General features: G+C 36.0%; 2 protein-coding genes and 1 pseudogene across 2 annotated transcripts; 2 read left to right on the top strand and 1 right to left on the bottom strand.

The window, feature by feature from the left end:
* Window positions 1–225: 225 nt before the first annotated feature.
* Window positions 226–3,843, top strand: LOC103323410 (glutamate receptor 2.8-like). The gene is made up of 5 exons (XM_008225406.2): window positions 226–719; window positions 841–2,102; window positions 2,228–2,540; window positions 2,636–3,045; window positions 3,177–3,843. The coding sequence occupies exons 1-5, from the start codon at window positions 452–454 to the stop codon at window positions 3,732–3,734; spliced, it is 2,811 nt and encodes a 936-aa protein (XP_008223628.2). The 5' UTR covers window positions 226–451; the 3' UTR covers window positions 3,735–3,843.
* Window positions 3,844–7,316: 3,473 nt separating this feature from the next.
* LOC148920090 (glutamate receptor 2.2-like) lies at window positions 7,317–10,286 on the top strand (annotated as a pseudogene).
* A 598-nt stretch (window positions 10,287–10,884) lies between these two features.
* On the bottom strand, window positions 10,885–19,267 carry LOC103323326 (diacylglycerol kinase 4-like). The gene is made up of 12 exons (XM_008225314.3): window positions 18,770–19,267; window positions 17,629–17,751; window positions 17,370–17,507; window positions 17,201–17,286; window positions 16,311–16,398; window positions 15,169–15,244; window positions 14,890–14,972; window positions 14,428–14,498; window positions 13,918–13,995; window positions 12,822–12,909; window positions 12,316–12,432; window positions 10,885–11,400 (listed from the first exon to the last, which is right to left on the bottom strand). The coding sequence occupies exons 1-12, from the start codon at window positions 19,118–19,120 to the stop codon at window positions 11,236–11,238; spliced, it is 1,464 nt and encodes a 487-aa protein (XP_008223536.2). The 5' UTR covers window positions 19,121–19,267; the 3' UTR covers window positions 10,885–11,235.
* Window positions 19,268–24,495: the final 5,228 nt, after the last annotated feature.

The following is a 24,495-nucleotide window of genomic DNA, read 5'->3' on the forward strand; positions in this document are numbered from 1 at the left end:
AACAGAGCAATTAATATAGAGTTGATGGACATTTGAACAAATAATTTAATTGATGGACCAAAATATAAATCGGGTATAAATTTGAGTACCATTTGAGTAATTTATCGAAAAATTAGTGCACGATTACATTACATTAGTCAATTCATGTTCAGTTTGCTGGAAAGAAGGTATTCTGGTTCCTTTTACTCCGTCAAAACTAGGAAAAGGTGTTTTCTCATCCTTGAATAGCACTCAGAAGGAGACTATTGACTTGTCTCGAGTTATCAATATGCGATGCAAATTGAATCAACATTTATGAGTGTTGACCAAATGCTTGCCCATTTTCTCAAACTCCTATTAAGGATGAGCTTGGAACACAAATCGTACATAAGGTTTAAAGCTAAAAAGAGTAGGCAAAACGAAAGAGAAAAACAGTAATTTACATATATGTGAGAGTGCAGGTAGCTTAACAATGATGACAAACCAGAAGCACCTTCTATCTCTCTTCTTCATTATTTCGTTGGCCAGGCTTGGGAGTATCCAGCTTTCAATGGCAAAGGAGGTGATACGAATACCAGTCGGGGTAGTTCTGGACTTGAATTCCTCTGTTGGTGCGATTGCAGAGAGCTGTATGACCATGGCACTCTCAGATTTTTATGCTAAGCATGCTCATTATCGAACAAGGCTTGATCTTCGTACCCGGGATTCAGAGGATGATATTGTTACTGCAGCATCTGAAGGTGGATTAGACACTACCTTCCAGCTATATATTTTTGGCCACACACACATACACTCAGCCTTTTGATCTTAGCCAGCTAATTAATTTAATTCATTCACCATTTGTCTGTCGAATTCATGCAGCCTGGTATATGATGAAGAAAGAAAAAGTGCAGGCCATCATTGGACCTCAAAGGTCAGCAGAAGCAAAGTTTGTGATGGAGCTTGGCAGAAAGGCTAAGGTTCCCATAATTTCATTCTCTGCCACCAGTCCCTCTCTTTCTCCATCTCGTAGCCCATTTTTTGTCCGGACAGCCTTCGATGACTCTGCTCAAGTAAAAGCCATAGCTGCCGTCATTGAAGCTTATAGCTGGTTGGAAGTTGTTCTCGTCTATGAAGACACCGATTATGGCAATGGTTTAATTCCGTATCTGGTGGACGCTTTCCAGGAGGTTGGTGCTCGAGTACCTTACAGAAGTGTCATTCCACCATCTTCTAATGATGCTGAAATTAAAAGGGAGCTTGGCAGGTTAAACTCAAATTCAACAAGAATATTTCTGGTGCATATGACTGCCTCCATTGGGTCCAAATTCTTTATACTAGCAAATAAGGCAGGTATGATGAGTGAAGGGTATGCATGGATTGTCACCGAAGGGTTATCAACCTTTTTAGATCCTGTGAATTCGACAACCATGGATTCAATGGAAGGTGTGTTGGGAGTAAGGCCATATATCCCAATGACAAAAGATCTTGAAGACTTCCATTCAAGATTGAAACAACCAAACAAGATGACTGCAGGCCTAAACCTCTTTGGATTATGGGCATATGACACAGTTTGGGCACTGGCAATGGCGGTGGAGAAAGTGGGAACAAGAAGTTCTAGCTCTATGAAACAAAACACAAGTAGAATCATTAATCTTGCAAACTTGGAAACCAGTGACATGGGTAAAAATATTCTTGAAACAATCACAAGTTCAAAATTTCAAAGCCTAAGTGGGAATTTCCAGTTGGTCAAGGGACAGTTAGAACCTTCAACCTTTGAGATATTCAATGTGATTGGCAATAAAGAAAGGATTATTGGATATTGGATTGACCAACAAAAAGGGCTGTCAAGGCAGCTCAAGTATGACAATAGTGAAGCAGAAAAATCTGATGTAAAGAGAAGACTCAAGCAACCAATTTGGCCAGGGGACACTACAGACCAACCTGCAACAAAGAAACTGAGGATTGGAGTTCCAACGACAGAAGGTTTTAAGGAATTCCTAAAAGTGGAAAACAAAAATATATCGGGATTTTCTGCTGATGTCTTCTTTGCTGCACTGGCTAAACTACCATTTCCGCTTCCCCATGACTTCTTTTGCTTCAATGGGACATATGATGATCTTCTTTACCAAATTAAAGCTGGGGTAAGTTATATTTTACAAATGAAAGCAGGGGTAAGTCTTATTTTAAATGTTAAATTAATGGGAATCCTCTCTCTCTCTCTATCTCCCTCTCTAATGTAATTTTCAGTTGGTGATTTAAAATGCAGAAGTATGATACTGTGGTGGCAGACACAACAATTGTAGCTAACCGCTCATTGTATGTAGATTTTACATTGCCCTATTCAGAATCAGGAGTGTCAATGGTAGTTTTGGTGCAAAATAATGAAAGAGACAATATTTGGATTTTTTTGAAGCCGTTAAGTTTGGATCTTTGGCTGACAACTGGGGCAGCCTTCATATTTACAGGTTTTGTGATATGGGTTCTTGAACACCGGGTAAACTCCGAGTTTAGAGGTCCACCACAACAACAACTTGGCGTGATATTTTGGTTCTCCTTTTCAACTCTTGTCTTTGCTCATAGTAAGTTCTCTTCTCCTTATACCAAAGCATTTGTTTTCTTCAAAATTCTCAATGAAGCATGTAGTCTAATTAATAATGCTTTTGTAATGCTATAGGGGAGAAAGTGGTGAACAATTGGTCAAGATTAGTGCTCATGATTTGGGTTTTTTTGGTTCTTATCCTGACACAGAGTTACACTGCAAGTTTAGCCTCAATGTTAACAGTGCAGAGATTGCAGCCTGTATTTACTGATATAAGAGAGATCAAAAGGAATGGTTATAATATAGGATATCAAAAGAATTCATTTATTAAAGGGTTTCTAATGGAGAATTTAAGGTTTGAAGAGTCCAAGTTGAAAGCTTATGTAACCGTTGAGGACTATAACCTTGCACTATCCAAAGGAACCAACAATGGTGGAGTTGCTGCAATTTTCGATGAAATCCCTTACCTTAAACTGTTCATTGCAAAGAATTGTTCCAAGTACACCATGGTTGGACCAACATACAAAACTGACGGATTCGGCTTTGTGAGTTCTCTGTCTTAATTTTCTTTGATTGTATTGTTATCCATAAAAACCAGTGTGTACAATACTGCAAACAATGGTTCCATTTCCTATATCCATATGCTAAATTGTTTTTTTGCCTTCTAATACATCAGGCCTTCCCAAGAGGGTCTCCTCTAGTCTCCTACATGTCAAGGGCAATCTTGAATGTCACTCAAGATAAATCTAAGATGGATTCAATTGAGGAGAAGTACTTCGGAAACCAAACCATCTGTGATGATCAAAGTGCCAAAATTTCTTCAGACGGTCGAAGCCTTCATGTGTACAGCTTCGGGGGACTCTTCATCATCGCAGGTGTAGTCTCCATGTTTTCACTTTTGATGTACATGTACCGTTTCCTTTGCTCACAATGGCCTACTTTGAGGACCACGATTCATTCTGAGAACTCATTTCGGTGCAAAATGGTTGAATTGGCAAAGCATTTTGACAAGAAAGATCTCACTTCGCATCCTTTTACGCAAAGAACATCCAGAGTACATGCTATGGATACTCCTGATGAGACAGCTATAGGAGGTTTACATTATGCAAATGATATGCAACACAACTCAGCAGTGGAGAACATTATTGATGTGAATGAAAATCAATCAAATGGTGGAAATCTCTTATCAGGGCATACTGATTCATCTATCCATGTACCTAACTTGTCATCATAGGCTTCCTATATTTCCATTTTAAACCTCTAAGTTACAGTAAAACTATATGTGTAAACGTCATGATATATTGTTGTTCATTCATATATCTCACATCATTACTTTATTATTTATGTACAGAAATCTAAATACCCAAAATAATTAGAAGTCAAGTCAACTGAAAACTTGCAGCGAACTTGGTTGTGAGTTAATAGCCTAGCTAGAGCCCACTTGGTTGTAAGTTAATAGCCTAGACGCTTCTTAATTCAATTCATAATACATCTTCATTTTGTTTCTAAGGAAGTCAGCAGAGGAAAAAGTTTCGTCGTTATTTGGAATCGCAGCACGATTTGTTTTGGTAATTTGATTTCAGGTTTGTGTTCGATGATTTGATTGAAGAATTTGATGTTGGTTTAGAGACGACTTAAGATCGTCCACTCTACAGTAGTTGTGCGGTAACCATTTTCCTGAATGAGTCCAAAAAAGAATCGCCAAATTCCTTGGCAGGTCCAGAATTTCTTAACGAAGAAGATATCTTCATCTGTGTCGTCTTCCATGCAAACACAGATATCTTTGGTCGCCTTGTGTGCCGTGTGGAAAGTACGTACTCAAGATGTTGAAAATTCACACACACAACAAAAACGTGAGAAATATTACACCAAGGCATATTGCATATTTGTTGGGAAAAAAAAGCAGATTAGCCTAGTAATTTAAGGATGATTAACTATCTGTCACAAATAAATTAGGTTCAAAGTGAGGCCTTTTAAATAATTGGGACATAATTTGGTGAATAAAATACACTATACATGCTATACCAACATAACCATGATTCATATAAACTAATTATGTGCAATTAAATACATACAACTTTGAGAATGCTAAACCAGAAAATTAAACTCCAATAATGTACTGATAAAGTCTCTAATGAAAGTTGCAATTGATTTCTTCTTCCCCTATTTCCCCATGACTACCTCCTGCAAGCTCCAACCCTCAAACCTATCCCACAGCCACCCTCTACAGCCTGCAACCCCACTAAAAGGTAGGGCTATACATTATTGGACATTCTTGCCGATGTGACTTGGTATCCCCACAAGGACTTGAGGGACAAAAAAAAACTAGTTCAAACTTCAAAGAGACTCAGTTAGTGTGAAAAGTGTTTTTTTGGGTAGCTGAGCAATTGGCGCAACTGCATTTTTGCATACTTGTATTTTGCTTTGACTCTGACTTTACCGAACAAGAATGAAATGAAATGAAGAACAAAACCCATATCGCAGTTTCTTGTACTGGTTTTTGCTTCCCTGGTCAAAAGCTCATGCTTTTCAAGTTGACTTGCCCATTGGCCCATCCTCATTAGTAGAGAGAGAGAGAGAGATTTGATTTAGTGTGACCCATGCCAAGTAACTTGTCATTTTCCTGAGATAATGAGTTTCCAAAAAAGAATCGCCAATTTTGCCTATATATTTATATATCTTCATTTTGTTTCTAAGGAAGTCAGCAGAGGCAAAAGTTTCGTTGTTATTTGGCATCTCAGCACAATTTGTTTATGTGGTATATGTTTCGTTAATATGATTTCAGGTTTGTGTTTGATGTTGGTTTAGAAACGACTTAGGATCGTCTACTCTACCATGTTAAAATTAAAATATGAATGTTTCGATTACAGGGTTATTCCTATTAATTACAAATAATTGTCCTCTACTTATTTAGTCTAGCAACATTAGTTTGGAATTTAAAGCTTCATTTATAAAATAATTAACTGGGCACCACTACAGTAGTGGTGATTAAACCTGGTAACCATTTTCCTGAATGAGTCCAAAAAAGAATCGCCAAATTCCTTGGCAGGGCCAGAATTTCTTAATGAAGAAGATGTCTTCATCTGTGTCGTCTTCCAAGCAAACACAGATATCTTTGGTCGCCGTCATCTGAAGACGTATCTTTGCATATTTAGTCATCTTGTGTGCCGTGTGGAATGTACGTACTCAAGATGTTGAAAATTCACACACACAACAAAAACGTGAGAAATATTACACCAAGGCATACGCATATGTGCTGAAGAGAAAAAAAAAAAAAAAAAAGGCAGATTAGCCTAGTAATTTAAGGATGATTAACTATCTGTTACAAATAAATTAGGTTCAAAGTGAGGCCTTTTAAATAAATGGGACGTAATCATGACGGTAATGTTGTTGATATTTATAGATGAACTCATTTCACTTTGTATTCTGTAAGGGTCCTTATGGTGTAATTAACCAGATGACTGCAAAGTAAAACCAAGGAAAAATAGATATACCTCAAACTAAACACACGATTTAATAATTGTGATTAATATTATATTTCTCCAAGAGGAGGATATACATACAAGTACAAATTAACTTTTCCTACAAGGAAAAGTAATTAGCTAATTACAAGGAATCCTAACTAGAAAAATATTCTAATTAGGAAAGAATCATTCTTTGACTTGGAAACACGACAACCAACTTGCATGCACGTTTTGGGGTCTTTTCACTTCCTAGAAACTTTGAAAAAATATGAGAAATGTAGCTTGATCTCTAACTTTCCAAGCATTATCATCCACCACTAGAAAAAATCGGAAAAGTCTTCAAATCATCAATCTTCCACAACAATGCAGTTCTGACGGAATTATCAACGCAATTACTAATGAAACCTTAATCTGTCTGATCCCCAAAAGGAAAGATTATGCCAAGCTTAGGGACTTTAGGCCTATAAGTTTGGTGACGAGCTTATATAAGGTGATTTCTAAAGTTCTAGCTTCGCGTTTGAGAGAGGTGCTGGAGGAAACTATCTCTGCTTCTCAAGGTGCCTTCGTGAGAAATAGGCAGATTTTGGACACTTTTTAGTTGCAAATGAGGTTGTTCAGGAAGCTGTGAAGCGGAATAAGGTGGGCTCGGTTTTTAAGATTGATTTTGATCATGCTTATGATCGTGTAGAATGGAGAATGGTTGATGAGGTTTTGGAAAGGAAGGGTTCCGGTGGATGATGGAGTAGCTGGATTAGGGGCTGTTTACACTCTGTCAATTTTTATGTCATGATCAATGGCCGGCCAAGGGGCAAATTTTCGGCTACTAGAGGGGTGAGACAAAGGGATCCGTTATCCCCCTTCTTATTCACTTTAGTTATTGACGTTTTGAGTAGGCTAATGGAGAAGGCTCGAGTGTAATTTGATTCATGGCATGTTCACTGGGAGGGACAATGTGGAGGTTTCTCACCTCCAGTTCGCAGATGATACTATTTTTCTAATTGGGGATAAAGAGGAATACTGGTTTAATCTGTTGGATTTATTGAATTTTTTCTGCCTTATTTCCGGCATGAAAATCAACAAATCTAAATGTTCTCTTGTGGGGTTTGGGTATAGCCCTTCTTTCCTCAATAGTCTAGCTAGTGGTTGAGGGTGTGCTGTGGGGGACTGGCCTATGATGTACTTGGGTCTCCCTCTCGGTGGTAATCCTAGATATTGGTTTTTGGGATCCGGTGTTTGAGAAGGTTCAAAGGAGACTTCAAAAGTGGAAAAGAGCGTTTCTCTCTAGAGGGGGAAGGTTAACGTTGATTCAAGTTGTGTTGAGTAGCATCCCTACCTATTATATGTCGTTTAAAATGCCGGTCAGTGTTATTAATAAATTGGAGAAGCTTATAAGATCCTTTCTTTGGGAAGGAGTGGAGGAAGGAAAGAGGGACCATTTGGTTAAATGGGAGAGGGTGGCCAATTCTAAGGAGGAAGGTGGGCTTGGTGTGGGTTCTTTAAGGGAAAAGAACGAAGCTTTGCAAGCTAAATGGTTATGGCGCCTTCCTAGGGAACCTAATTCCCTATGGGCTAGGGGGTTAAAAGCAAGTATGGGTCAGCTTCTAATGGGTGGGATGCTATTCCCGCCACTTCGGTTACTTCTCTCAACCCTTGGAAGGATATTTCGGCAGGTTATCAATCCTTTTTACAATGCTGCAGATTTGAGGTGGGACATGGGAATAGGGTAAGGTTTTGGGAGGATAGTTGGGTGAATGAGGGGTTGTAGAAGGACTCTTTTCCGCGCTTGTTTGCGTTGTCTTCAAAGTAGTCCTTAAGCATTGACCGTTTTGTTGATTCTCACCTTTTTCCTCATAATTGGGACTTTGGGTTTAGGAGAAATCTGAATGATAGGGAGACTGCTGAGGTGATTAAATTGTTGGAAGTTATGGAAGGTTTCAGATTGTGTGCTTCTAAAAGGGATAGGAGAAGGTGGGATCTTGAGGTGTCTAGTTTTTTCACCTGCAAGTCCTTTCAATCCTTTTTACGCAACAAGGGGAGTGTTGTGACCTTTCTTCCTTTCTCTAGTGTGTGGAAGGCCAAGTCCCCCCCTAAGGTCAAAGTTTTTGTTTGGTTGGTGGCGCTTGGGAAAGTTAACACTTCGGATCTTGTCCAAAGGAAAAGACCTTTCATGTATTTGTCTCCTCAGTGGTGTGTGTTATGTAAGCTTGGTGAGGAGAGTGTGGACCACCTTTTCTTACATTGCCCCTTTTCCTTAAGTCTTTGGGGGCTTTTGTGGAGGGAGGTTGGGACCGTTTGGGTGATTCCGAAAGGGTGCGCTGATTTCCTTTGTTCTGATTTTGAGGTGTGGGGTTTGGGGAAGCGCACCTCAACCTTGTGGGGCTGTCTGGTTCACTCTGTTTTCTAGAACATTTGGATGAAGCGTAATAGGAGAATTTTTGAAGACTACAAGGGGTGGGAGTGAGTGATTTGTGGGATAGAGTTAAGTACTAGGCAGCTTTGTGGGCTTCTGTTACTGAAGATTTTAAAGATTATTCTGTTTCTACTATTTTGAGGGATATGGCAGCAGTGGTTATGTGAGGGTTGGGGGGTGTGTTGTTTCAGTGGTTTTTTGGCTTTGTTCCTCCCTGTTAGTTTGGGAGGGGTTGGTGTTGTTTGTTTCTTTGTGTGTTGGTGTTGTTCTCCGGTTGTGGTTGTCTTATCCACCTCTGTGTTCTTTTGCTTTATAAATTTCATTTCTTCTCAAAAAAATAATAAAATAAAATAAAAAATTAGTAGATTTAATTTTACAATTCCTTGAAACAATGATGTATCATATTTTTATAATTCGCAATGAAATTTTTACTTATCTAATCAATTCAACAACTTTTTATCATGAGATTTGAACTCTAGATCTTCTCCACGACCAAAGGGCCATTAACAATTCCCAACGAATTTTGGTCTACAAATTGCTATTAATTTTTTTATATATATGATTTTTGCAGCTTTAGAATTGATGAACAACGAACAAGTGCAAGCTATTATAGGGCCCCAAAACTCAAACCAAGCCAAGTTTGTGATAAATCTTGGGGATAAAGCTCAAATTCCCATTATTTCATTTTCAGCTACAAGTCCTCTATCTCAAACCCAAAGTCGTTTCTTCATTAGGACGGCCCTAGATTGACAGTTCTCAGGTAAAAGCCATCACATCCATTGTTAAGGCATACGGGTGGCGCGAAGTTGTCTAATCTACGAAGACACCGAATACGGCAATGGTTTGATTCCCTACATAACAGATGCTTTTGAACAGATCGATACAAGGGTACTTACAGAAGTGTCATGTCTCCATCATCGAGTCCCTATCAAATTTTGAAAGAGCTTACCAAGTTAATGGGAATGGAGACAAGGGTATTCTTGGTCCACATGACTGCTTCACTTGGATCAAAAGTCTTTTGTTCATGCAAAAGAAGCTGGCATCATGAGTAAAGGGTATGCATGGATCACAACTGCTGGATTATCGACATTATTGCATCCAAAGATGGAGGAGGCAAAAGTCACTGGTTCAATGGAAGGTGTGCTGGGTGTGAGGCCCTATGTACCAACCTCGAAAGATCTTGAAGATTTCAAGCTGAGGTGGAAAAGGAGGAAATTGCCCAATATTGGCAAGACAATGCAAAGCACTTCTGAGATTAACCTCTTTGGTTTATGGGCTTATGAGACAATCTGGGCTTTAGCTAAGGCTGTAGAATTGGTTGGACTGGAGGTGAATTATTCTAGTGATGTTTTAAAGCACAAGACTAACAGCAAAAACACAGATGAAATGTCTGGCATCTGTCTCTAAAGCAGGTCCAATTGATTATTGGACACTTGCAACCTGCGGCCTATGAAATAATCAATGTGATTCGTAAAAACGAGACAGTTATTCGATATTGTTGGGATCCGAACAAAGAAGCATTTCATGATTTAGTTCAAATTTCTAATGCAGCACCTATCTGGCCTGGAAACACAAGTACTCCACCAAAGGGTTGGGTTATACCTGTTACTGGCAAAAAGTTGAGGATTGGGGTACCTGTCACGTCTTTCAAAGATTTTGTGAACGTAGACTGGTCTCGTCATAACAATGAGCCTAAGATCTCAGGGTTCTCAATCGATGTCTTTGGGGAGGTCTTAAAACGGATACCATTTGCAGTTTTATATGAATATTTATTCCGTACATGAATAGTTCAACAGAAGAAGCTGCTGGGACTTATGATGAGCTTCTTTACCAGATTAAGCGGAAGGTACGTTGTTGTCTAATCTTTCAACTCTCTTTTATTTTTTAGTTTTCAATATACAAATCTTTTTAAACACAAAAAGAACCAAAACTTGGTTGCATTATACCATGTATATGCACCAAACCAACGCCTACACCCCAAAGCGAAAGCCACAGTATATATCCCAAAAGCAAAATGTCAAATGAATATTTTATTATCTTTTAAAGACAGCTGGTTGTAACTGTCATTTATTATTTTCCTTTTTTATTTTTTTTCTTCTTTATCTTAAATGATTTGACTGTTACAAGAATTATTTATTTGATAGATTGGGTGGAGTATAAAACTGTGTAAATGTCAAATTGTCACATCAGCCATCAAATTTAAATTTGATGTTTGGTATTTGACATTTCCCTTGGAGATGCTCTAAGTAATCATTCTTTTGTAAGTAGTTCAGATCAAATTAATTCCCTGCTTCCAAAATTTCAACCTTATTTTGGAGAACAAATAAGTAGAAAGGGCATATTCTCAATAAATTAAATAAATTTAAAAAATAACAATAAAATTGTGGTATGGGATCCTTGTACCAAGTCATAGAGTAAAAGGTTGAGAATTAGCACGATTAGAATTATAAAGAACCTGCAATTAGAAAGAAAATATTTATATTTAAGACCATTCAATTAATCAGCATATATTTATATTTAAGACCATTCAATTAATCAGCATAGCTAATAATATTATCATCATTCGAACTCTACATATGAGACTTTTTCAGCTTAATTGCTAATAAATCTGGAAAGCGGTACCTCACTAATGTAAGCTAGTTGTTACAGATCAAAAGGAGAAAATCATGGAGATTTTGACCGACACTGACTTGAATAAATTGCCAAATACAAACAAGTATAGGCACATAATTACAATTTACAAGCCTTCGGGTGATAGCGCACTTTACATACTTCACAGCCGTAAGGAAAGACAGCAATAAAGGAGGAATCAAACCAGAGTAGGAAGGCCAACTTAGTAATGTTAATCTTCATTCATCATCTCAGTGATTGTCTCCATGGATCATCAATGATTGAAACGGAACCCTCTTAATTTCCACTAGCGTGGAAAACTCCTCGTGCATTGGCTGCTTCCATGGTTCCCCATCCATCTGCATATATGCATTTCTCCACTCCCCACCTCTAACTTCCAACCGAATTGCAGCAGCCTGATACCAGTGTAACTTGTTCAATACATGAGCACTAAATTTCCAGCATATCAAATAACAATGCATGCACAGACCTTAAAAAATCAACAATGGCAAGCTCTCTAGACAAACGAACAGGCAATACGAATACACAAAAATCCTATTTTCAGACTGAACTGACAAAAAATTGAAGCCATACATGTTTTGGGCCCAACTTCTAAGTCCTTTACAACACACTGCATCTCAGCATTCAGTGTTGCTACAATGTCTAAACAATCATACCCTAAACAACATGAACCTAAAAGGAAATTTCTAATTCTTTTAAAAACGTGTGACTAGCAATACTGATTTAGCCCAGGCCCAGAGGGAACAGAACATTCCAAAATGAACACTCAGAAATTCTTTTCTTTTGTAAGCAGTCCATATGTATGTACAAGATGAGATAGACAGCTTTCTTCTGAATCATGTTTTAGGAAAGTTTACGAGACCATATCAAAATTGTCCAGCAGCAGAGGGGTATATTCTACTAAATTTTCATGTCTCACCTATGAATACTTCAGGTATAAGAAAATTTAATTATTAAAAAATATTATTGAGTGAGTCTAGGACAAGCAGGCCGGGGGCAGACTCTGAGGAATTGGATATTATCAATATTCTAAAAAGCATTACATTTTCTGTAATTTTATTAGGTTGGGGAGCTGCTGTAGGATAGTTTTTAGACTTGTATTAAACTGTAAGAGATGCATTTTGATTTGTTCTTTCGGGTTGTTTCTTTTTTATGGTGGACTTCTGGTTCACTAAGTTTTGAATTGAGATTTTGGCTCTTAAATAAAATTTTGGCTCTCATAAAAAATATATTCTAAAAAACCCTTACTTTTGCATGCCAAGTTAAAACTTGACCTAATAATAGCATGGAGATAGACACTGTTGCGGTACCTGAGCAATATGTTTGGCAGAGATGAGTTCAACCATAACAAAAGAAGCATGCCATCCTTGTTTAAGGCCAAAAATTTCTAAAAGACCATCATCAGCATGGGCCTCCACAAAGCCTCTCTGAAACAATAAAATTTAAGTTACCCATTATTAGCTTCTCCGTTAAGCATGATTTAAATGAGCATTGCATAATCATCAAAACTTTGAACTCTACTAAAGAACTTTGGCGTAGAGTTGTACGTGAGAAAAAAAATCTAACAAAGACAAAACGAGTCATATATAAATATCAACTAAAACTTCAGGACCTACTTCCAGGCATAAACAAAAGGAAACAAGGCAACTCGAACTTGCAAAAGTAAACTTCCTATCCTTGAAGAATCGTAAAAATATTAAATAAATAAATATGTTTGAGGCAGCACCTCTCTGTCACCTAAAAACATAACACAAAACTTATCCTTCAAAATACTGATAGGCAACACCACATTATTTCAGTAAAAACTATATAATACCTTTTCCAAGTACTCTGGTTTCAGATTACCCCATGGATTTCTTCCACTCCCATAGCTATGAAGATTTAGAACAACAATAGCCCTTACGCTGAAAGAAGATGAAATAACAATATAAGCTATTATGAAACAAACAAATACAACCAAAGGGAAAATCTTGTGCTTTACAAGTACTCCATGTCTTGCAGCATTGTAGTGTAAATTATTTTACGTTCAGAAAAATAAAAATAAAAATCAAAGGAACGGATATACCCATGTAGTCAGAAATAGATGACAAGAATATGATACATAGTTTATACTTGACTGGCTAAGTGATAAACTTGTATTAAAAAGAACAAGAAAGTAAGAGAGAAGCAAATTTTTTATTAAATAAAAAAAACCACCAAAAGCTAAGCATGCAAATAAAAAATTCACCTTTCGTCCCTAGCGTTTTTTTGTGACACTAATGGTCCTCAAGGTTAGCCTCCACACATCAAAATGGTCCCTACCATTAGCGTCCGTCAAATTTTCTGTTAAATTGCTGGCGTGACACGTGTGGAGCCCAATATCCAATGGTATAAAGCCACGTGGCTTTAAATATAATATAATATATTTTTAAAACTTAAAATTCATTTAAAAAATGAATTCAAAGCAACTTAAATATTTTTAAATATCTTTCTCTCTCCTTCTCCCTGTGTTCTCTTTCCCTCCCCCTCTTGCAGACCCACTCCTCTCTCTCCCTCCCTCTCTCTCTCTCACATTCGATTTGAACAGAGCATGAAAGATGTTTAAAAATATATATATAAAAATTTAGCTTTTAATTTATTTTTTTATGGATTTTAAGTTTTAAAAATATTTAAAATATATTATATTCTATTTAAAGCCACATGGCTTTATATCATTGGATGTGTGAGCTCCACACATGTGCCACGTCATCAATTTGACGAAAGCTAACAGCAGGGACCATTTTGATGTGTGGCGGGTAACCTTAAGGACCATTAGTATCACAAAAAAAATGTTAGGGACGAAAGATGATAATTTTGTAAACCTCAAGGACCATTTGTGATAAAAAGCCTAAAAAATAATGTTGCCAAAATTGTACCCCAAAACAAAAGTGTACCTTGATGGCACCGGAATCTGCTCCCATTCTGAACAATTAACCTTTTTGACATGCATCCTTAGGATGTTCGTTAGTCCCCTGCAACCAGATAAATTATTGGATACACATTAGCAAAGGGACGAAGAGACGGGGAATATTACAAGTCTTTGCCAATTTTACATATGTAACAATTACCCTCCCAATATAAATGTAAAACTTGTCTAGAATCACTGAGTCACGTAACACACAACTCTCATTTGGCCATAAAAACTTGAAGGGTACATTAGAAAGCGTGAGTTATAGATCAAGCAAAACCATTAAGAGGCCATTTCGCTTCTACTCCTACACAAACTCAAGGGGGAATTCTTCTCAACCAAGGACAACTTCTAGAATGGAAGTTTTGTATTCTTAAAAGTCCAATTTTCCTAATTCATATTAGAAAATCTTAAAACAATTACAGTCAAATCAAATTAACATGGAGAGCCGCCATCACAATAATTAGAACACTGCTTCAGTTGGGAGATATCAAACCTTAAACCTGGATCACTTGTGCAAGGTGTGAAGAACCAACCTTGAGTGCAACTATAACCAGAGTAAACCAACTGCAAGAAAGATGGATCAGCCACAATTAAAGTTAGTTCTTTATCACCTAAAGCCATTACATTTCATTAACAGAAAATAGCTTAGATTTTATGGTTCATCATTGTATATGAAACATAATGAAAATGTGTGATAAAATTTATAGGATTTCCAGTGCTTGTATAAATGCAGAAATTAAAATAAAAAATAATATCATACAAGTGTTTAAAATATGTTCTCTTCTTTATAAAATTTTAGTGGTCAAGAAGGAAAAATATTTATTGAATGCGCTTAAATGGACAGTGTTCTCTACTCCAATATCTGAACAATACTGTGCAAATGAAATCACTGATAAAACCATGCCCCAAAGGAAAATCCAATCATATATAAAGGTAAAAAGAGATTCAATCAGACCTTATTTGAAATTGGACCTTGTGCAAGATAGGGTTTTTCGTTTCGTAAATGGTGGAATCCATAAGCAACTTGCGCATCCATTCCTGTATGACCAAATAACAAAAACAGCTCGCGTAAAGGGCAATTCCTCATAAAAAAAGAACCTATTAAACATAATTTTCCAGTATAGAAGCTTGTAAGACAAACCATGACCATGTACCACTATTCTACCATCTAACACCATGTAAAAACCATAGGTGCATCAATAAATAGAGCAATCTACCAATGATGTCAACATACCTATACTAAAATAATTGTAAAATACTCCTTCATGACAAATTGCTTTCTCAGGCAAATCCCCTTGAATTTCCAAACCCTGCAGTGAGTAAAAAGTGCCAAACATAACATATACAATTATGATAAACTTAAGGCCATATGAAAAAGGGATCTCAATACGCACACACACACACACACAAAAAAAACCAAACCAAACTTTCGTTCACAGTAAAAAAGCAAATAAACTTTATCAGCAATATAATGCAATCAATGATTCCTTAAATATTTCATCTATTTTCCCAAACCACTCTTTTTCGTCACTTTTTGAGCTCTAACTCACTAGCCACTGAATAGTTCATTCTCGAAGGACACACTACAAGTATCCAAAAAGAATGTCAAAATTATCAGAACTACCTTTTATAGATACAGAAAACAGTAGGGAGAAAGGCATTGCATATGATTTGAAATTGGAAAAAAGAAAGCCCCTTCATAGAAAATTAAAGAAAATATATTAAAGCAAGACAATACATACAAAAGTCCTTCAACATATATGTAAGGAAAATCTAAATGCAATTCTAGCCAAATACAGGACAGGATTTAGGGGCTGGGCTTCCAATGCTCACATAATAAGTGGAAAAATGCAAATGCAATCTTGTCCAGACATGTCATGTGGGTGATTCTGATAGGCTATCAATGTCAGAAATTAAGTAACTAGAATAACTTTGGGGAGTACAAAAAGGGTTGTGGTAATTGCAGAGAATTATTTTTTGATGGAATAACTGCAGAGAATTATAACTTATGTATTAAATGAGGAAAAGAAAGGAAATGCGTAGACCAAGATATCAAGGAAACAAACCTGTCAGCAACATGTAATATTCATTCATCAAAAAAGTCACTAGTGCTTTACAATACAAGATATAGTTTTATTTAGTTTTCAAGAGATTGTCTTATTTACCAGAGATAACACCATCAGATCCAGAGAGTTGAGCAATATAAACATTAATTTTTACCCAGAAGAGTAACTCACAAACCAGAATATTAATTGCACAGTATATGACACCTGAATGAAAACTCATATTTCTAGAAATTTAACATTCAGAAGGTAAACCCAGTAAGAGTAGCTAAGCAATGCAAATGTTAGAATGCAAAGTAGCCAGATTTACAACCTCATCAAGAGTGCACTCTTCGGTAGCCTTCAAAGAATGAGGTGGATCCATAACTGTACCAGCTGGCATGGACAACACAATATGCCAACTGCACCATAAATAAATAAAAACAAATATTAATGTCACTGTTAGTTGAACCAAAACCATATATAAGTAGTGTTACTGCTACTACAAACAGAGTTGTTTATATCACAATGGGGCCTCATCCCAAATTATTTGTATAAAAGAAACCCACAAAACTATAGGCTACATAGCATATAAACTGGTAAGGGTGAGAACTCAACATTAAGCTTGCCTATAACATGCCGAAAAACCAGACCAACCACCAAATAATACCAAATCTCCGTTTGCCAAAAGGTTTGTTATGTAAGACATTTTTCTTTCAGGAGGGTGGGGGGAAGTAAACAGTAAAAAAAAAAATTAGTAGGACAAATCCATGAAACCAAACAGGCTGAATTGGAACCACAACATTGTTTTCAAGGGATAAAAATAAAAAATAAAAAAGGAACCCACATCTCAAATGCAATCAATTTGCTAACAAAACTGACCCTGGAAATGAGAGTGACACACATGCACAAAGGTGAATGCAGAGTTGAGTGAACTAAAATTTCAAGAACATATTGAGGAGTTGTAAATTTTTTCAAAAAGGGAAAAAGATTCACAGTGCAAGAATAAAGGTACTAAATCTCCAATAGGAAAAAAATAGGTACTGAATCTCCTATAGGGGAAAAAAGGACCTGAATCATACTAAATTTCAGTACATTAGCTGCACGCAATTTCTAAAGTAGCTAGCTAGGCACAATCATTAATTAGAAAAGATTAGAGAAAGGCCTTAACTCTACAAGCCTTCTACTTGAAAACATATACAAACTGTTATCCAATAGGCTTACCTATCCAAACGGCATATTGGACCTGTAGTAGCCCTGAATAGAGTTTTTTTAATGGCTGATTTCCAGGCAAAAGGGAATGAACCACCCTGGTGAGAACATACATACCCATTGCTCAATAATGCAAGAAAATCTCCACAAACTCAAAATACATTGCAAAAGGACAGCTTACCCAACCAAAACTCCTAGACAGATCATTTCCCGTGCCAAGTGGAATAATTCCTACTGGAGGAACTGGTTCCCGACCCTGCCTGTTTAGTTCAGATAGGCAACCTAATACCCAACCGACTGTACCATCACCCCCCGCAACCTGCACAATCATTCCAATATATTGCTTATCAAATGTAAATACTGTAGGGATCCCACTAGATGCCAAAATTCAGAGTAATTATGAGATATGGGCTTTAAATAAATGTGCCGCAATGTCATACCAGAACCCTGATCTTTTGACGACACTCTTTCGCACAAATGTCACCAAGATCAGCCAATAACTCTAGACAACCCAATCCATACTGAACAAATTCATGAGGCTTCACATCTGAGAGGTCAAAAACCTGCATAACAAATTATTTCCAATTCAAACAAACCACCCCTTATACAAATTAAAGAAATATGAAGAAAACCTGTATAGAAAACAAAGAAAAAGGACTAAAAAACAGATATGAAAGGGAAAAAAAATTAAAAAACACTAATTCAGATGAAAAAGGTCAGCCTACTTCAAAATGCACAAGCTAAACATACATTTGACTAGATGGTCTTAATTCCACGTGTGTTTTTGCAGCACATGCTCACACAAAAGCTTCATAACAGGCATGATCTTTTACTACTCCAGGACTTTTAGCTTATATTTGTTTGGCGGAATGGGATTCTAGGAATCTTAAACCTATTCCTTGCAATGGGACTTTACAAGCCCATGAACCCAGCATTCTCATTTCAATGTTTCCTTTTTTCTTTTTTCTTTGCCAGTACCATTTCAGTGTTTAAAAATGCTGATAATGGAAATGTGTATAAGGACAGCTACGATTGCCTAACAGTGCCAGACCACTTCGTTCCCCTGCCTCCTCTGTTTTCATTTTCGTTTTTTTTTCCTTTCTTTGTAAATCCCTTGCTGCCTTATAACAACACAATACATCCATACATTATGTAAAATCCCGAAGTTTAAACTCACCCATTAAAACCCAAAAGGAAAAGTTCTCCACATAAAAAAATAATAATAACACAAAAATAAAAGGAAAAAAAGCACCAATAATTATTCTACGTAAACGAAAACCCCTAAACCGTACTTAAGCTGCAAGCAAGAAAAAATACACAAAAATGTAAGTTCATGCAGACATAAATTATAGAAAGAAAGAAAAAACCTTTTTTCCCACTATTGGTTTCTCAGAAAATTAAATTCTTTATAATGGTTCACTACAAACAAAAAACAAAAAAAACAAAAAAAAAAACTATCAAATAGGTCACCAGAAAAACCAAAAAAATTCAATTGGGTCGGCAGAAAACCAAAGAATAAAACACACATCCAAAGGGTCAGTCAAAGTCAATTTAATAAACTTGAGAAGAAAAAAAAAATACCTGTTCTTCACCCATCAACATTTGGAGCCTCTCCTTGAGCATAGGCCCATGCCTGCCGCCGCTCCGCGGATTTATAAACACAACCATGGGTGACTCCGGCGGCGTCTGGTCGTCATTTTCAGCGGTGGCGGTGGCGACGAGGTCTCGGCTTCCCGGAAGGCGGCTCTCTCCGGCGCTTGGGTCCTTTAACCGTATGGAATCGCGCATGGCGAACCGGAGGTACTGCGGCATCAAGAGCTTCTTCTTCAGCTCCTCCTTATCAATCGTCATCCCCGATAGGGTGCAGCTCTTGAACGAATCGATCATCGACGATCGCGCGCTGATCCGCGTCGTCGACGACGGCGAATCCATGTCGCCCTCTATTTTTCTCTCTCTTCTCTTTCTCTCTCCTCTCTCTCTGAAAAGCGCGTTTATAATTGAAATTTCAAAAGCCAATGGGGGAGAGAAGAATGATGCGGTCGAGCTCTGGACTTTATTGTGCAAAAATATTTTAAATTTAAAATACAGTTTCTATTATTAGCCGCCTATTCTATAGTTAGGAAATCTTATCTCCAAACTTTAAGACATTTTTTAAAATTTACTTCGATCAATTGGCGTAATTACATTTTTTTTAAAAAAAATTTTGAATAAATACACACGGAGATTCCGCGTCCAATTTAGTCAAAGTCACTTTCATCAAAAAAATTTAGTCAAAGTCACCAGTAAAAGTTATAGTAGGGTGATGTGTAAAAGATAAATAAAATGTTCACCAATAAAAAAAGATAAAATAAAATTATGGGACTTGACGAAGGTTTTTGACATAAGTTTTTTTTTTTTTTCTTCCCGAGAAATACTAGATAGATTATATTTATAGATCACTTCGTGCGTTAGTTCGCCATTATTTGAGTTGTGCGTCATTATCTTCATATCAATTCAAAATGTTATTGTGTTTGAATCACTGAAGATTTACTCATATTATTAGACACCAAGGGCAGAGCTACGTGTAGGCTCTATTAGGCTCCAGTCCCAGTTCTGTTTTTCTATTTTCCGCATATAAGATTAGTTTTACAAGCCAAACTAGGGTAAATCAAATATTAGCCCACCACTTTAGGTAGAAATAAGCCCATCAATGCAACCAATCTATACACCACAGACACACCTTTGCAAACAAACTCTATAAACACATTGGTTCATGATTTAATGGGAAAGCATTTTATGATTTGTGCCAACGTTTCCAGCACAAAAGAAACCAAATTATAATTTTAAAAACTCTTAACATCTATCAAGCTTATATAATAAATAAATAAAACTCTAACACTTTCCTCTTTTCTTTCACCCTTTTTTTTAAATGTTTCTCCTTTTTTCTCTTAACTTTTCTTCATCTCCTCAACCCTCTCTCCGATTATTTCCTTCTCTTTCAGTTTCTCTCTCTGTTAATTTTTTTTTCTCCTTTTTCTCTTTCTATGTACACTATCAGCAGCACGGAAGGTCTTTGGGCATGGATAGCCATTACATAATGTAATTTACATCATAGGTTTGATTATTTATTTATTCAAATAAACTTTGTTGAAAACTATCAGTACGTGAGTCTTTGAGCTGTCATGAATTCGCAGGTGTTGACAAAAAAAATCATGGGAAATCAGTTCTTTTGGGGTCGATTTCATCTTGGTCTAGATTGTGGGTATTGAGGTTTTACGATCAAGCTAAGATGAGTGATGGCGAGGCAGATCTGCCGCCATGACCAAAAAACAGTTTAACCCACCCCTACAAAAATTCCTAGTTCCACCATTGTTAGACACCAAAGTTGTTTTCACTCGTATTTTTTCATTAATAACTACTAATCGTTTATTCTAATATATATATATATATATATACATATATACATGTACACTAAATTAGAGATCATTCTTTTTTTATATTTGATAACATTTAGATGACCAAACGATTTTTTATTTGGTTAATTTGATTCAAAAGAGAGATGGAAATGGAGAAGAAATAAGGTACAAGGAAGAATGAATCTAGCAAGTATTCATCTCTCTATATTAGTTTGTCAATTGTTTTATGACTTTTTTTTCTACAAAAATTGACAAAATTATTCTCTCTTTTTTTTCTTTTTATGATAAGCGATTAGACTATTATTGATGTAGAAAATGTAATACAAGAAGTTTGAACTCGTATCAAGGGCAAAGGAAAGTCCTTGGTCACAAATTGCAATCTTTGTACAGTACATCAGAAATAAAATCAAGAGGTTCCTCGAACCAGTATAGAGAACCCTTGCTATGCTAAGGCAAAATGCGCTAAACGATGAGCCACATCATTAGCAGTACGACGAATATAGGTAATAGAACAAGGTTATTTATTAAAAATTAGGATGATAATACCTTGGAGAGCAACTCGTTTATATAATATAGCTTGGCAACACTTATTAGATCTTAATATTCCAGAGTTTTTCATGACCTTAATTTTTTTTTTAATACAAGTGATACTCTAAATTATAAGGGGATGGCGGTTCTCACACACATAAACTACCAAGGTGCTATGAAGTTCAAACGTGAGACTATTGGTCTGCAAGTCAAGCCTTTTTCATTACCTTAAATAAGATAAGATTGATTCCCCACACTAGTAGGTATGCATTTTAATATGATAGGAGTTAAAAAGAAAGTCGGGTGTGTTAATTTGTTTTTATTTCTTCTTTTTTTTTTTTTTTTGGTCAAGGAATTTGTTAATTTGAAATTTTTTTTGGGGGGTCAAATGATGTGTTAATTTGGTTTTCTTTCGTTAAAGGATGTGTTTTTTTTATTTATAAAGTAATATTTTAAACTACTCTAATGTATATGGGATCAAATTCGAGTGCAAGGAGGTATACACACTGCCTTAACCAACTAGACTAATCCACATATGCAAAGGATGTGTTAATTTGGTTGACAGCAGTTGATTTATAATAAGGTATTTTAGGTTTTAGACATATATTTGAAGCCTTTGATATAAAAGCTTTTTCCAAAAAAAAGTATATTTGAAGCCTTTGTATAATATATTTGAAGCTTAAATGTAATGGTTGATAAAAATATTCTCTTAATAATATAATAGATAGGTGTATATCAAATATTCACACATTATGATTAATTATATTCTTTTATTAATAATGATTAAATTATATACAAATTTATAAATAAACTCAATATGTATTTATAATCCAAGCACTATTTAAATAGAAACACACCCAAAATCAACCCCAAAGTCAATTTTTTGGGTGTGTTTATAAATGGGTTTTGATGCTTGGCAACTTCCATTTTGTGTTTTAGTGGATTAAATTATATTTGGGAGATTATAAATTATAATTAACAATTAAGTAATACTCGAAGAGCACGAGACAAACAAGAGCGATGGGTTAGAACTTCTGAGAGTTCAGTTTTAAATTTCTGTTCGCTTGCGTGTGATTAATTAATTTTTGTTTTATTTACTTTTTATGCTAATGCCCTTTCATGTTTCAGTTATTTACCGAAATTGGTTAAGAGCAATTTTCAATGAGATCTTAGTTTATTTATTTATTTATTATTATTAAGGAAAATGAACTCATGAGGCAAGTTTATCTACGTGTAAGACATTAGTTTCTTTCTCTGTTTAAAGTCTTCGCGCTGCCAATAGAGTACAGCTCAGTGAAAAAGGATCTTGACTTGTAGACCAGAGAACTCAAGTTCAAATTCCCACGACATCATAATTATGTGTGTGTGAGAAATCTCCCTCCTCTATACTAAAATATAAAATAGAGTCTTCATGACTTTTTCAATAGAAGGAACTAATTTTTACAACTTTGGAGACTTATTACTAACTAACTGAAGTTTAAAAAGATATAAAATTTCCTTGTATTTATTTCTAATGGCTCTCTATAGTATGCTCTTTAGCTAGCTTGACATATTTATATTGCTTTGAAAGAGAATTAGGATATTCCTTTTGTCAATGTTGTTTTAGTTTTTTAGTCTTGGTCTAGTTTGTTCAATAAAGTTCAAAAACTCTATGAATTTTCTAAGTTATTTTTATCTTATAATTCCAGAAACTTAGTTGAGTTTGTTGGGTGTTTGTAGTCTCTTTAGGAGAATCAAGCTGGTTAGCGGCCGATTTTGTCCTTGATGTAAAAAGATTCAGGGAAACTATGGTAGTAGAAACGGGTTATAGAAAAGTTATTTTTTATAGTGATTCTCTCTAGATCATTTTAGTTCTTCTGCTAGCTAAGGTCAGTTGGGAAGTTTTATCCATATCCGCCATACTACCATTGGGATGACTACTTTTACATTCTCTATCATTTGTACAATTTTTTTTCTTGTTAATCTAATAAAAATGTGTCGAGTATTATTGGGTTATTGAGACTTGGAGAGAGATCCATGTTTCATAGTAAACCTAGCATTCGTGTCGTGTTTGTAGTGTTCATGTCGTGTTCATTTCATCTCGCTTTTCTTAATAGTTTGCCATGACACAACACGATAAGCAAACGAGTTGGAAATGTCACACACGAACACGGCCCGTTACACTTCGCAAATCACACAACACAACATGATAACCCGTTAAGAATTAAAAAAATAAAAATAAAAATAAAAACATAAATAGTAAACAATTAAAAAAATCAAACAGTTCAAAAAAAAATTCAAACAATTACAGTGTCTGGATTTGGAAGAGGATGAGAGTGAACGAGAGAGAGAGAGAGAGATGGAATAAGGGTATCAGCGCGCTACCACCCTATTAATGAGTTTGAATCTTTCTTTGAGAGCTTGGGTTTGAAACCTCCCGAGTATGTTCCTCTTCTTCCTCATAAATTGGTGCTCTTGATTGATGACAATTTGCTGCTTCATAATTATGGTGGAGGAAAAGACGAAAGAGAAGAAGAAAGAGAAGAAAGAGAAAAGCAAAGAAAATCGGGGGAATTGGGGAGAAAGAGATAAATGTACAAAAAGCCTCTAAACTTAACGGGTTAACGGGTATTCGCGAATTGACATGACATGACACATAGCTTAACGGATTAACACGATATCAACATGACACGATAACTCAGACCGAATACTGAATTTTTGGTGCGAATTCGTGTCATGTTAACAAGTCATATACAATATTGCCACCTTTATTTCAAAGGCATAACAACTTTCTGTCTCCTTACCTCCCTACTTATTTCTCCCATTTTCTCATCTATTGGATCTAGGGTTATAATTGTGGGAGGTTATTTGTGTCTAGATTTGTTTTGGATATTGGTTTCTTTTACCCATATCTGCTTGGATCTGTGGTTTTGTTGGTTGTTTTTGTTGTAGGGTGACGAGTTGTAATCTTAGTGGTGTTCTCTATCTCCAACGCCGTGACGACAATTGTTATGGCTGAGGCAGCATCGATGGTGGTGGCTTTGTTGATTTTTGGTTATTGTTTGTTTGCAATTTTATTATTGTGTAAAAATTGCATTAACTCTTTGTGAGTTGGGTGTTTGATTGTTTTCTAGTCTCTACTTGTATTTTGAACTTGTGAGAAATTTAAAAGTTGGAGTTGTATTGGTAGATTTGGGCGCTTGTGATTTATATTTGATTTGTTCAGGCATGTGGCTTTTATGCAGAAATTTCTTTGGTCTTTTGTAGCATGTGTGTGGATTAACCATGTGTAAATATTATACTTCAATATTTGTATTACCCATTAGTAGGTAGTTGTATTTGCCCTTATAATTGATGATCTTTGTGCTTAATTTTTTAGTACAATTATTATTTTTTCTCGATTAA

This window comes from Prunus mume, linkage group LG2 (assembly GCF_029339155.1).
Source record: "Prunus mume cultivar Tortuosa linkage group LG2, ASM2933915v1, whole genome shotgun sequence".
NCBI classification, from domain to species: domain Eukaryota; kingdom Viridiplantae; phylum Streptophyta; class Magnoliopsida; order Rosales; family Rosaceae; genus Prunus; species Prunus mume.